Source organism: Manis pentadactyla, chromosome 3, assembly GCF_030020395.1.
Source record: "Manis pentadactyla isolate mManPen7 chromosome 3, mManPen7.hap1, whole genome shotgun sequence".
In the NCBI taxonomy this organism is placed as follows: Eukaryota; Metazoa; Chordata; class Mammalia; order Pholidota; family Manidae; genus Manis; species Manis pentadactyla.
Genome location: NC_080021.1, coordinates 52,128,647 through 52,143,463, shown reverse-complemented (window position 1 = coordinate 52,143,463; position 14,817 = coordinate 52,128,647). Strand labels below are relative to the sequence as shown.

At 31.5% G+C, this 14,817-nt stretch overlaps 1 protein-coding gene across 1 annotated transcript in view; it reads left to right on the top strand.

Annotated features, from left to right (window-relative positions):
• Positions 1–14,817, top strand: part of CNBD1 (cyclic nucleotide binding domain containing 1) — a 296,599-nt gene that overhangs the window by 81,021 nt on the left and 200,761 nt on the right. The window contains exon 4 of the mRNA XM_036925074.2: positions 6,815–6,825. Coding sequence (XP_036780969.2) covers positions 6,815–6,825 — 11 coding nt within the window. The remainder of the gene's footprint in view (positions 1–6,814; positions 6,826–14,817) is intronic.

Genomic DNA, 14,817 nt, shown 5'->3' with positions numbered 1-14,817 from the left:
TCTGTGAAGAATCCTGGTTTAAGTAATGAAATGAAAATGAGCAAGCATCTAGTGTGTGTGTGAAGTTTGGGAAATTCAGATGTAAATGAATAAAAGGCAGGTCTAGAGAAGAAGGAAAGTAAAGTAGAAAAATTTCCTGGGGCTTTTGGCAAGGGGAGGGGGAAGTAAAATATTTTAAAATACAACACAACACTCTATTCTTTCTTTTTATTTTTCTTACTATCACATTTTATAGAAGTATAGTTGATATACAGTATTATATTAGTTTTAAGTATACAACATAGTACTCTACAGCTAATTACAATATTAAATGCTCACAAGTGTAGTTCCTATCTATCAACATAGGATGATGTTAGAGTTATTGACTATGTTCTTTATGCTGTACTTTCTTCCCCATGACTAATTTATATTATGATTGAGATTCTGTGCCTCTTTATCCCTTTCATCTATTTGATTCACACATCCCAACCCCTCCCCCATGGTAATCACCAATCACTTCTCAGTGTCTTTGAGTCTATTTATGTTTTGTTACTCGGTTCTTAACAAGGCCTGCCATCAGGGAAAACTAATTAACCAGTGCCTAACCTGCTGGAGTATTACCAGAGCCTAACTGAACTGGGGAAAGGGAAATGCCCAAACTAGCCCACTCTAGCCATCCTGTTCCACCCAGGCAGAAAAACTGAGAAACACTTGTGAAGTTCACAGTCCAAAAGGACAGGCTCACTAAAAGGCTGACACCTAATCACAGAACTATAGAATACTTTCCCCATCCACCACACACACACACACACACACACACACACACACACCTCACCACCACATTATTAAACACCAGTTTTGGTAGTACCTCTCACCCAGTACATCATGGTAGCTATCAGGAAAAAATTGCAAGGTACACTGAAAGGGAAAAACACAATTTGAAGAAAAAAGGCAAACATCAGAACAAGACATGCATGGTTGATATTATCAGATGAGGAGTTTAAAACAACTGTAATTAATATGCCAATGGCTATAATGGATAAAGTAGACAGCATGTAAGAATCATTGAACAATGTAACCAGAGAGATGGGAATCCTAAGAAAGAAACAAAAAGAAATGTTAGAGGTCAAAAACATTGTAACAGAAGTCAAGAATGCCTTTGATGAGCTTATTTTCAGACTAGACACTGCTGAGGAAAGAATCTCTGAGCTTGAGAATATTTCATTAAAAAATCTCCAAAACAGAAAAGTAAACAGAACAAAGACTGAAAAAAAAAAAAAGAAGCAGAATAGAATAGAGTAGAATATTCAAGAACTATGGGACAATTATAAAAGATATAACATGTATAATGGGAATACTAGAAGGAAAAGGAAAAGAGAAAGGAACAGAAGAATATTTGAAACAATAATGACTAAGAGTTTCCCCAAATTAATGTCAGACAGTAAATCACAGATCCAGAAGCTCAGTGAGCACCAAGCAGGATAACTGCACACAAACAAAAAGCAAAAGCACTTCTACACAATGGCACTTCATTTTTGTATTAAAGAAAATCAGAGATAAAGGAAAAAACCCTGAGAGAAGCCAGAAGAAAAAAACACTGTATGTATAGAACAAAGAATTTCATCTGATTTCTCAAAAACCATGAAAACAAGAAGAGAAAGGAGTGAAATATTTAACATGTTCAGAGAAAAAACCCACCAGCCTAGAATTTCTTACCTAGAAAGTATTGTTCAAAATGAAGGAGAATTAAAGACTTTCTTAGACAAATGAAAATTGAAGGAATTTGTTTCTCATGTACATGCCTTATAATAAATGTTAAAAGAAATTCTTCAAAAGGAAAAGAAATAATATAGATCAGAAACTCAGACCTAATTAGAAGAAAGGAAGAAGACCAGAAAAGGAATAAGTGAAAACAAAAACCTTTTTCCTTCTTAACTGATCTAACAAATAAGACTGTTCAAAATGAAAGCAACACTGTATTTTGACTTTGTGTGTTTATGAATATATATGTGCTTGGCTATGCTTATGTATAAGTGAAGTGAATGACAACAATGATGCAAAGATGAGAGGGAGAAATTAAGAGAGTTTTGTTAATACAAGGTACTTTATACTAGTTCAAATCCAAAAAAGTATAAAACGAATCATACATTGTGACCAAGCGGCGTTATCCCCATTATGCAAGATTGATTAAATATTTGAAAATCAGTGTTATTCATCACATCAATAGGATAAAATAGAAAAAAAACATATGATCATATCAATAGATACAAGAAGAGCATTTGGCAAAACCCAACACCCCTTCATGGTCAAAACTCTCAATAAACTAAGAAAAGAAGGATCTTTTTCAGATTAATTAAAACTACCTACAAAAAACCTACATGTATCAACAGATTTAGTGATGAGAAATTCAAAGCTTTCCCATTAAGATCAGGTATAAGGATGTCACAATTCCTTCTAAACATTATATGGGTAGTCCTTGCTAATTCAATAAAGCAAGAAAAGGAAATAAAAGATACACAAATTGGGATGGAGGGAATAAAACTGTCTTTGTCACAGACTATATGATTATCTATGTAGAAAACCTGAAAACATTGACAAAAAAACTAATAAAGTAACAATGTTGCAGGGTACAAGGTTAATATAAAATGTTAATTGCCTTCCTATATGCCAATAGTGAACAAGTGGAAATTGAAATTAAAAATACAAATCATATAGTTTGTGAACTCCCCAAAATGAAATAATTAGGCATAAATCTAACACAATATATACAAGATCTATGTGGAGAAAACTATAAAACTCTGATGAATAAAAACAAAGAAAAACTAAATACATGGAGAGATTTTCCATGTCTAAGATAGGAAGTCTCAATAGTACCAAGCTGTAGGTTATTCCCTACTTGATCTGTACATTCAGTGTAATCCCAATCAAATTCCCAGCAGTTATTTTATATTTATCAACAAACTGATTCTAGAATTTATATGGAGAAGCCTAAGATCCAGAATAGCCAATGCAATATTGAAGGAGAAAAAGGAAGTTGGAGGATTGATGCTACTTGGAGACTTACTATAAAGCTACATGAATCAAGACAGTGTGGTCTTGGCAAAAGAACACATCTATGCAACAGAATACAGTAGAGTCCCATAAATCTAGTCAACAACTGATCTTTGTCAAAGAAGCAGACAATATAAAGGAGTAAAGGTGGTTTCTTCAATAGATGGTGCTGGAACTACTGGATATCCACATGCAAAAAAAAATGAACCTAGACACAGAATTCACACCCTTCAGAAAAATTAACTCAAAATAGGTCACACACTTAAATGTAAAACACAAAATGATAAAACTCCTAGATGATAACATAGGAGAAAATCTAGATGGTCTTGGCTATGGTGATGCCTTTTTAGATACAACACCAAAGATTATGTCTGTGAAAGAAATAATTGATAGGCCGTACTTTATTAAAATAACCAACTTCTACTCTGCAAAAGACAGTATCAAGAGAGGAAGACAGGCACAGAATGGGAGAAAGTATTTGCAAAAGATACATCTAGTAAAGGACTGTTTTCCAAAATATACAAAGTACCCTTAAAACTCAACCATAAGAAAACAACCTGATTAAAAAATGCACCCAAAACCTTAACAGACACTTCATTGAAAAAAGATATAGATGGCAAAAAACGTATGTAAAGATACTCCACATTATATGTCATCTTGGAAGTGCAAATTAAAACAGCAATGGCGTACCATTGTACACCTATTAGAATGGTCCAAATCTGGAAAACTAACAATGCCAAATGCTGACAAGCATGTAGAGTAATGGGAACTCTTATGCACTGCTGTGAGAATGCAAAAGGATACAGCCACTTTGGAAAACTGTTTGTTGTTTTCTTACAAAAGTAAACATACTTTTACCACATGTTCCAGCAATTGTGTTCCTTGTATTTACCCAAAGGATTTGAAAACATTTGTACATAAAACCTTGTGCTCAGATGTTTATAATAGCTTTATTCATGATTGCCAAAACTTGGAAGGAATAAGAGGAGGTAAATGGATAGACTGTGGTGTATCCCGACAATGGAATATTGTTCAGTGATAAAAATAAATGAGCTATCAAGCCATGACCAGCCATTGAAGAATCTAAAACGCATAGTACTAAGTGAAAGAAGCTAATCAGAGAACGCTACCTACTGTATCATTCTAACTATATGACATTCTAGAAAGACAAAACTATGGGGAACTTAAAAAAATCAGTGGTTGCCAGAGGTAGTAGTGGGAGAGGGAAAGATCAATAGGGAAAGTACAAAAGATTTTTAGGCCAGTAAAAATACTCTGTATGATATTATAATGATAGATACATGCCAAACCAGGAGTGAACCATAATGTAATTATGGACTTTGGGTGATTATTATGTGTCAATTTAGGTTCATTCTTGTTAAAAAATGTGCCATTCTGGTGAGTGATGTTGATCCTGTTGGAGAATATGCTATGTGGGGGAAAAGCATTTATGGGAAATTTCTGTACCTTCCTCTCAATTTTATTGTAAATCTAAAATTTATCTTAAAAAAACTAGTCTCAAAAAAAAGTAATTGGGGCCCAATAGTTGTGAAAAAGGAGCCAAAAGACAGTTTGAGGTTAGTGAAGGGATGAAGCATGGAAGATTGAGAATAGGCCACAGTAGAAATAATATGCAGGAGTTATAGGAAATAAATTCTGTGCATGTCAAAAATTTACTGAGTAGTTAATCACTTTTATTTACTGTTAATAACCTGATCAAATTGTATCTATGCAAGAAAGTAGACCTAATGATATAAAGAGAAAAGACATGATTACAGTTATTTGAGGGAAAGGATCAGAGAATAGATAAAGCATTTAGAATAATTTGTTCCTGTAATTTAATTCATAGATTTAAGACTCTTAAATTTTTGAAACATCTGTAAGTACAATTGATTTTTTTAAGTAATGAGAAGTTGACTATCTCTAGTTATCATTTTTCAGCATTCATTAGATGTCTTTTCCCTGCGTGACTCTGAGCATGCACAGGTAGCACAGAGAAGTGATTGAATTATCTCAGCCTCTGAAGCCAGACTGCCTGAGTTCCAATATTGGCTCTGTTGCTTACTGGCTATGTGAACTTGGGAAAGTTACTTAGCCTTCTGTCTTATTTTTGTCATTTAAAAAATGAGGATATTAACAAACACATCATAGAGTTGTTATGAGGATTTGGTGAACTATTATCTGTAAAGTCCTGAGCATAGTACTCTAGTATTAGGAAGTATTTTATGTCTTTATTAAATAGAATAATACAAAATGGACTGATATTATAATATTAATATGTATATAAAAATATCAATTTTCTTATAATGTGATCAATAACAATTTTAAATTTATATTTATGACCATGTGAAGAAAATAAAAAAAATTCTTAAACAACCACATAATTTCACATTTTGAATCAAAGTATACTGGGTGGCTCTCGCCTGGGCCAGATATGGAGTCTTATGCAGATAATATCTCACCCAGTCACAGAATGCCATGCACATTGATGCTGGTAAAGTTCACCATTGCAAGTATTGCACATTTGCCAGAAGTTTATTTCCTCTTTAACAAATCCACCCTTTCTTGTCCTCTTTTAGCTAAGAGTTTGAGTACCAATGTTCTTCCTTTCCAGGTCTAAAGATCAGTAATTTTGAAAATAAAAAACAAAAACCAGAAAAACAAAAATGATTTTTATTTTGTTCAATATAGCAAATTCTATCTCCACCAGCACCATAAATCTTTAAAGTGTTCTTTTGAGATTTTTGAGAGACAGCTTGTGAAAACACATAATAATAAATTCTTCCAAGTTGGCTTTATGCTTTATGTTGTGCTAGAAGTTCTTCCATCAAATTGCTTTCCTAGTGCAGTTTTCCCCAAGAGTTACTTGATTCTTCTGACTTGTTGAAGCAGCAAACAACTTTAATGTTTTATTCAAGTGTACTTTGACATTTTAATTCACCCCAAGGTCTTTGTAATAGTGCTTTCTTACTATCCCATGTCTTCCTCCAGAAGCATTTAAAGTTAAATTGCCAGTTATTTGGATGTATCTGAGTATAGACATACTATGAAGACCAAGCACCATTTTTTTCCCTATAGGACTAGGTTTGACAATGAAAAGCATTTCCTTGGTGACCAGCATATTCCTAATACATTAGTTTTTACCACAGGTGTCAGGGTATCTGTTACAGTATCAAAGATGTGAAGTTTGTGCTTCTCTTCCACTTACTGATGGCAAGAAATCCAAGTACATTAAGTCAGAGTTCAAGAACTATGCTTTGTCCACAATAAATTCTCTATTAAACAGAGTACAGAGGAAGTCTGAACATTCTTTTTTAGATTATTAAAAGATAAAAAACTAGAATCAGAATGGCAAAAACATTCCAGTTGGGTCTCAGGATATGCTCCTGTCATTTAAAAACATTACTTTTTAGTTATAGATTTAATTCTTTTCTTTCCCTTCTGTTAAGAATCCCATTAATGTATGCCCTAGTCAAAGGCAGGGATATAAACTTACAGCTTAGTTATACCACTTGAGATAGATCATCATGAAATTTACTGCTTTAGCACCCAAAATCTTTAAATACTTTAAAAGGTCCTTGATGTACTGATAGATGACTATGTTTTGGCATTGTCCTTATGGTCTGTTCAGTTCCACAGACAATTTTGAACTCCTATTATGTATTTGGTATTGAGATAAATTAAGAAATTGTTTCAGCCGTGGAGAGATGATAATGTAGTGGGGATGGCTGGAAATAAAGCTGATAGCTTCAATTTAATGTATGATTAGGATGATTAAAGTCAGCAAAGCTCATTGTGGGAGTGTAAAGTCAGCACCAACCCCTGCTTTGAGAATGGGGATTGAATTTCCTTGGTTTAAGTGGAACTCTTAATGTGTTCATCGTATGAAATCACCTGAAAAGAATGATCAGAATCATGGTGGCATGTAGTGGAACCAATCCTGACTTTCTTCAATTAAAAATAATATTTATGTTTACTTTATTGTCCTTGTGAATTTTATGATGACCACAATTCACTTTTTATTTTTAAAAATGTTTGTGTAACATTTCTTTTATTAATTTACCGTCCTGTCATTACCTTGAATATGTTAATACTCCTGAGCATTTTGTTTGTTTGTTTATGGAAAATTTACTTATTTACTTTTATTGAAGTATAGGTGACATGTCATGTATTAGTTTCAGGTATATAATATAGTGATTCCACAATTATATACATTATGTAATGTTCACCATGGTAAGTGCAGTTACCATACAAAGTTATTACAATATTATTGACTATATTTCCCATGCTATACTTTTTATCCCTGTGACTTATTTATTTCGTAATTAGAAGTTTGTACCCTTTTATCTCCTTCACCTATTTCACCTTTTCCTCCCCCTGGCAATCCCAGTTTGTTCTCTTCATTTGTGAGTCTGTGTTGTTTTGTTTGTTCATTTGTTTTCTTTTATAAATGTCAGATATATGTGAAATCATATGGCATTTGACTTATTTCACTTAACATAATACACCCTAGGTCCTTCCATTTTGCTGCAATTGGCAAGATTTAATTATTTTTATGGCTGAGTAATATTCTAATATATATCATAATTGAATATATATTACATTATATATTATAAGATTACATATTATATTATATAATACATAATTTTATGTGTTATAATATTCCATTATATATATAAAATATCATGTTTATTCATTCATCTATTGATAGACACTAAGGATACTTCCATATGTTGGCTATTGTAAATAATGCTGCACTAAACATAGGGGAACATGTATCTTTTCTAATTAGTGTTTTTTTGTTTTCTTTTGGTAAATACCCAGAAGTGTGATTACTGGGTTGTATAGTAGTTCTATTTTTAATTTTACGAGTAACCTTTGTATTGTTTTCTTCAGTGGCTGTGCCCAATGCACAAAGGTCTCCTTTCTCCACATCCTTGCCAACATTTATTTATTGTCATTATGATACTAGCAATTCTGACTGGTGTGAGGTGATATCTCATTGTGGTTTTGATTTCCTTTTTCCTGATAATTACTGATGTTGAGCACTTTGTGTCTGTTGGCTGTCTGTGTCTTCTTTGGGAAAATGCCTATTCAGATCTTCTGCCCATTTTAAAATCTGATTATTGTGAGGTTTTTTGGGTTGAATTATACAAGTTCTTATATATTTTGGATATATAAGACCTTATCAGATATGTCGCTTGTAAATATCTTCTCCCATTCAATGGGATGACTTTTTGTTTTGTTGATGGTTTCCTTTGTTGTATGGGAGCTTTTTAGTTTGATGTATTCCCACTTGTTTATTTTTTCTTTTGTTTCTCTTGCCTGGATAAGTAAATCCAGAAGAAAATTGCTAACGTTGATGTCAGAGTTTACTGCCTATGTTACTTTTAAAAGTTTTACTGTTTCAGTTCTTACATTTAGGTCTTTAATCCATTTTAGGTTTATTTTTGTGTGTAATGTAATAAAGCGCCCCAGTTTTGTTCTTTTGCATGCAGTTGTCCAGTTTTTCCAACCATTTATTTATGATACTGTCTTATCTCCACTGTATATTTTTGCTTCCATTGTGCATTGATTGACCAAGTAAGTGAAGGTTTATATAAGGGTTATCTATTCTATTCCACTGATCTATATATGTATTTTTGTGCCAATATCATACTGTTTTATTATAGCTATGTAGTATAGTTTGAAATATGGGAGTGTTATATCTCCAATTTTGTTCTTCTTTCTCAAGATTTCTTTGGCTGTCAAGGTCTTTTCTGGTTCCATGTATATTTTAGGATTATTTGTTCTAGTTCTGTGAAAAATGGCATTGGCATTTTGATAGGGATTGCACTGCATCTGTAGATTGCTTTGAGTAGTATGGACATTTTAACAGTATTAATTGCTCCAATCCATGAGCATGAGATAAATTTCTATTGATTTGTTTCATCTTCAATTTCTTTCATCAGTGTGTTATAGCTCTTAGAGTATAGGTCTTTCCCCTCCTTGGTTAAATTTATTCCTAGGTACTTTATTCTTTTTGATGCAATTATAAGTGGGAATGTTTTTATAATTTATCTATGTCAGTTCATTATTAGTATATAAAAACACAACATATTTCTGTATATTGATTTTGTATCCTGTAACTTTACTGAATTCATTTATTAATTCTAGTAGTTTTTGGTGAAGTTTTCAAAGTTCTCTCAATATAGTATTACATCATCTGCAAATAGTGACGATATTACTTCTTATCAATTTGGATGCCTTTTATTTCTTTTTCTTGTCTGATTGTCATGGCTAGGACTTTTAGTACTTTGTTGAATGAAAGTGGTGAGAGTGGATATCCTTGTCTTGTTCCTGATCTTAGAGGAAAAGCTTTCAGCTTTTCACCATTGAGTATGATGGCAGCTGTGAATTTGTCATATATGGTCTTTTATTATGTGGAGGTATCTTCCCTCTATACCATTTTGTTGAGAGTTTTAAAATCATAAATGAATGTTGAATTTTTTCAAGTACTTTTTTAGCATCTGTTGAGATGATCATATGGATTTTATCCTTTTTGTTAATCTGGTGTATCATGTTGATTGATTTGACAATATTAAACCATCCCTGCATCCCTAGAATAAATCCCACTTGGTCATTGTGAATAATTATTTTAATGCAGTTTTTACTTCAGTTTGCTAATATTTCTGAGGATTTTTCCTCTGTGTTTATCATATTTTTACTTCTCTTTGATAAGCCTCTCATTTGTATGAAAATTGTATGTGTATATGTATAATAGTACTGGAAATTAATTTTTGTGGCTTATTTTTTTTCCAAATTCTGTTTTAAGAAACTGCTTTTACCATCTTCAGAAATTAATCTGCATAAATAAAGCTGGACAAAATATACATGCAACTGACTACAATAATCACATTCAGTAAGAACATGTTTATTGAAAGTTTTAGTAAACCTCCATTGTAGTATGTTTTGCATGGTGATGATTTCTTAAAGAGGTGACTAAGATTTTACTCAACCAATGTATAAACAAATATACGCACATACAACTGTTTCCATATAAACTCAGGTATGTAATTGTATTCTAAAACATTTGGTTTATATTCACATGCAGTAATATCTCATCTAAAAAAACTAAATCTGTCAGTTTCTTCTATACCATTAGTAGAGTGACAAACCAAAGGAACTTATAACAGACCCATTAAATTTACCAAAGCAAGCAAAATTTCCAAGTTTTATACTTTACTTCTAAAAGAGTTTAATTGATGTTTACCTAACATAGTTTATTTATACTTAATATATAAATATACAAAGCCTGGAAACCTGATTTCCAAGGCCAAAGAAAATTAAATGTAAAATATTTACAGGGTGCAGAGGGGCTATTACAGGAGGAAATGTGCCAATTAAAAAGCATTTGATACTATAATTTTTAAAATTTAAATTTCACAAATAACTTATCTTTGTAATACTCTTTTATACCATATGTCACATAAAATACAGTTGGCTCTCTAACAGCATAGGTTTGAATGCTGTAGGCCCACTTATATGTGAATATCTTCAATATATATAAGAAAAAATTTTTTTGAGATTTGGAATAATTTGGAAAACTTTTCTCTAGCTTATGCTACTGTAAGAATACAGTATATAATCTATATAACACAAAATATGTGTTACTCAACTGTTTATGTTATTGGTAAGGCTTCTTGTCAATATCAAGCTATAGTAAAGTTTTTGGAGAGACAAATATAATATGCAGATAATCAACTCTATGGGGGATTAGTGCCACTAACTCCATGTTGTTCAAGTGCCAATTGTATTATCATTATTCTATTTAAATATTAAAAAATAATTTTCACACATATTATGGCATGATTATTTATATGTTTTAAAATTAAAAAATATGGGAACTTCATAATATGAATGAAGTCCTAGATTCAAGGTTGGCAAACTCAAGCCATGGGCAATATCTGGACCACAGCCTTTTTTATGAATGAAGTTTTATTAGGACACAACACCCATTTGTTGTATACTGCTTTTACTCTATAATGGCAGAGTTGAATAGTTATGACAGCCTATATGGTCTGTAAAACTGAAAATATTTGGTTTCTTGTTTGCTATAATAAAACAGTTTTCCAGCCCCTTCTCTAAAATGAAAACAACTAAAGAATTGACTGAAATAAAACATTATTGTAAATACGTGTAAATATTGATTTGACTATAAAATAATTCACAGAAGTATAAATAATACTCAGAAAATAACATTATTAAAAAGATTCAATTTAAATAGCTACACAATATATTTAGTACTCTAGAAAAAATATCAGAATTACTGGAATACTTTTTTGAGAACATTGTTTTCATTAAAAGATAAAAGAAAAGATTTAAGTATAGTTACACAGTGTTCATGGGCAGCAACATTCAATATTTTAAGATGCAAATTCTCCCAAAATAGGTCTCCTCGAATTCCAATGAAAAAATTCAGTCTCCTGTGGAACTTGACAAGGAGGTCCTAAAACTTATACGAAAGAGCAAAAGGCTAAAAATACCTTAGATATTCCTAAAGAAGACATTTGAAGAAGGGGTGCTTGTCCTTAGAATAACATTATGTAATTAATATAGTGTTTTCATAGCCAAATAGAGTCTCACAGATGAATGAGTCCAAAAATTATATCCACATGTATTAGCACTCTTGAGATCAAACAGTACCATGAAGAACAGTGGGGAAAGTGGTGGGATAATTCAGTAATAGGCACTAAGGCAACTGGTTATCTATTGTGGATAGAAAGATAAAATTATATGTTTACTTCACATTTTACATAAAATCAATGTGGAATCACAAGCTTAATTTTAAAAAGAATGAACTCAAACATTTTAGAAATCATATGGCAGAATTTCTTCATGGATTCATTATAGCAAAAACTTTTTAAATATGTACTTATGGAAGTAAACTATAAGTGTATTTGTTTAAAATTAAGAACATTTTGTTCATCCCATGGTACCCTAAGTAAATGAAAAGACAAGGTATACATTGGGTGAAGAAATTTTCAACACATACAAATGGCAAAGGATTATTATCTGGAATATGTAATTATCTATAAATCTAAAAGGAAAATATAATGAAAAATACAAATATATAAATCAATCTTTCACAGATAAACTATGAATTAAGGAGTTGACACATGTAAAGATGCTGTACAACTAGCAATCAGGAAATAGACAGTAAATAATTTTTACATTTAAAATAAATGTAAATTTTTAAAAAGTACAATCACTAATATTACTATCAAATTAGAAAATATTGAATATTAGTCAATACAAAATGTTGGAGAATTTGTGCAGCAACAGACATTGAATGCATTTATGCTGTAGGTAGGGGTACAACTTAGAACTCACATTTTGGAAAACTTATTAGATGTTAAAGTACTAACACATCCTATAGCACAGAAATTGCATTTTTACGTATGTGTCTTAGAGAAATAGTCATATGTGAAGTAAGGAAACATATACAGTAATGCTTATGTCATCATTGTTTTATAGCCAAATACTGATAACAGCACAGGTGTTCCGTAACAAAATAATGAATAGATAATTTGAGTATAGTCATGCTGCAATGTAAAATGAATGGATTACATTAACATGGTTGCATTTAAAAAGGTAATTTTTAGCAAACACAGAACAATGTTTACTCTGATTTTATTTTAAATAATGTGAATAACCAAACCCATACCATAATATTTAGGGTTGCATACAATTATACTATGACAAATTTTATCCTAATAATTAGTGTAATGGCTATGTCTATCGAAATAAGAAAATTTGGCTTCAGCCAGATAGTGGGCACACAGGGACTTATTTTATCATTGTTTTTATATGCTTACTATACATTGAAAAGTTTATAGAATAGGCTATACAATTATAAAAGTAGAAAGGATAGTTAAGAAGCTTGTAGTTCTTTAATGGTGAATATGGAAAAGCCTAAAATGCAATTCAAAATACTTATTTAGCCATAGGCAAAAATGTCAATATTAAATTATTTTCACACTACGACTAGGCTGACCCAGTTATTTCACTTCATATTGAAGCTTATTCAACTGAATCTTCTTTATAAGAACACATTAAGTATAGAATAAATGAAAATATGAGTTACTGAAATCAGTGTTATGTTCTGCAAATGTTCTATTTTGAATATAAGTCAGAAATTAGGGTTTCTGGTTTATTATAAAGAGTCTGCTACATGAAGTTATTAAAATATATCCTCTTTTATATCAAATCAAATTAGAGCAGTTAGTTTAAAAATAATTAAATGATAAAACAGATGAATGATGTTAATCCAGTAAGGCACTTTAGATTTTATAACTCCAATAGCTACTGAACGTATTAAATATGAATATATAAAGTATGCATTTCAACGTATGCTCCATTAACTTTTTATTGAGTTTTACATGCTGATTTTTAAAGTTTATTATTATTTAAAGTAGATACTAGCATTTTCTTCAATTTACATTGAATTTTATATTATAATATAAAAATATATTTAGTCCTAGTTCTTACTCTTAAATTATTGTGGCTATGCCACTCATATATTTGGAGTATAAGATCTCAGTATGGAAGAGCAGTTTTACTAGGTGGCTAATTATCTGTAGTGGTTGAATGATACACTCCTCATATCAGATAAATTTTTCCCTTGTAATAACAAAGTAAATATCAAATAATAGTGATATGAAAAATGACTTTTCTCATCTATAACCAGTCAGCAATACTAATGGAGCACAACTTTTAGAAAATTATGAAATATGTTTTATTTGCCCAAATGTTATTTTTTAATTAATTGGTTTAGTTTTTGAAATCTACCTCTGACTGAATGCAACATTCAGTATTTCCAAATTAGATTCATGAAAGTGCTGAATCATGCTGGGTGACTCCTTTGGATTCAGTTTAGTCAATCAGTACCTTCTGAGGACATAGAGAAAAATGTTATATATCTTTAGCATAAAGCTGGAAGTCCAAATCTAACAGAACAAGAAAAGGAGACTGTTGCAGTCAGGGCTGAAGGTGTTACATGAGTTGGTTTCTCTGAAACATGAAAAATGGATGCAGAGGAAATGCTTAACATCCATATGAAATTTAGTTCATGGTTATCAGCTATGCTGTGCTCAGGTACTAATAGAAAGCAGTCTAGGCTGTTCAGGAGACTTTGTATTGTGAGTAGTGTGACACTTTTATCAGGAGTACATTTCCTGTGAGTTCTCCAGGTACTTTTATTTTTTGCTGATCCACCCCTTGCCTACCCTCCTAGATATATTTTTAATATGAACTAGAAAATTCCTAGCTTTTAAAAATAACTTCCAAAAGGAATTCAATTGACAGAAAAATAAACCGGACATACACACACACATGACAAATGTAACCTGAAAAGTAGCTATCTATGCTAAATACATTCTTCTCATTAGCATTAGCATTTACTGTGTATGAATAGTTCAACCTCATTAATTACAATGAAAATAATGAGAGAGGGGAGATATATTTCTGCTGGATGTTACAAATTCCTTCCTTATGTTAAGAAGTTGACATCTGATTTCTCTTGTTTTTTGGGAAAAGAAAGCCAAAACCAGATTTAGGATGTTCAGAGTATCTTTCCTATAACAGGCACTAAATTATGTAGAAGTTCCCGATTACCTTGCCAGAATCTCCACCTTCTGTCTTTCGTGAGAAAAGGTTTGCATATCATATCGTAGTTCAGTAGAATGATTTTGTCACTTCATACAGGGATGACAAGGACAAGCAAATAAAGCCCATAATAAAAAGCAT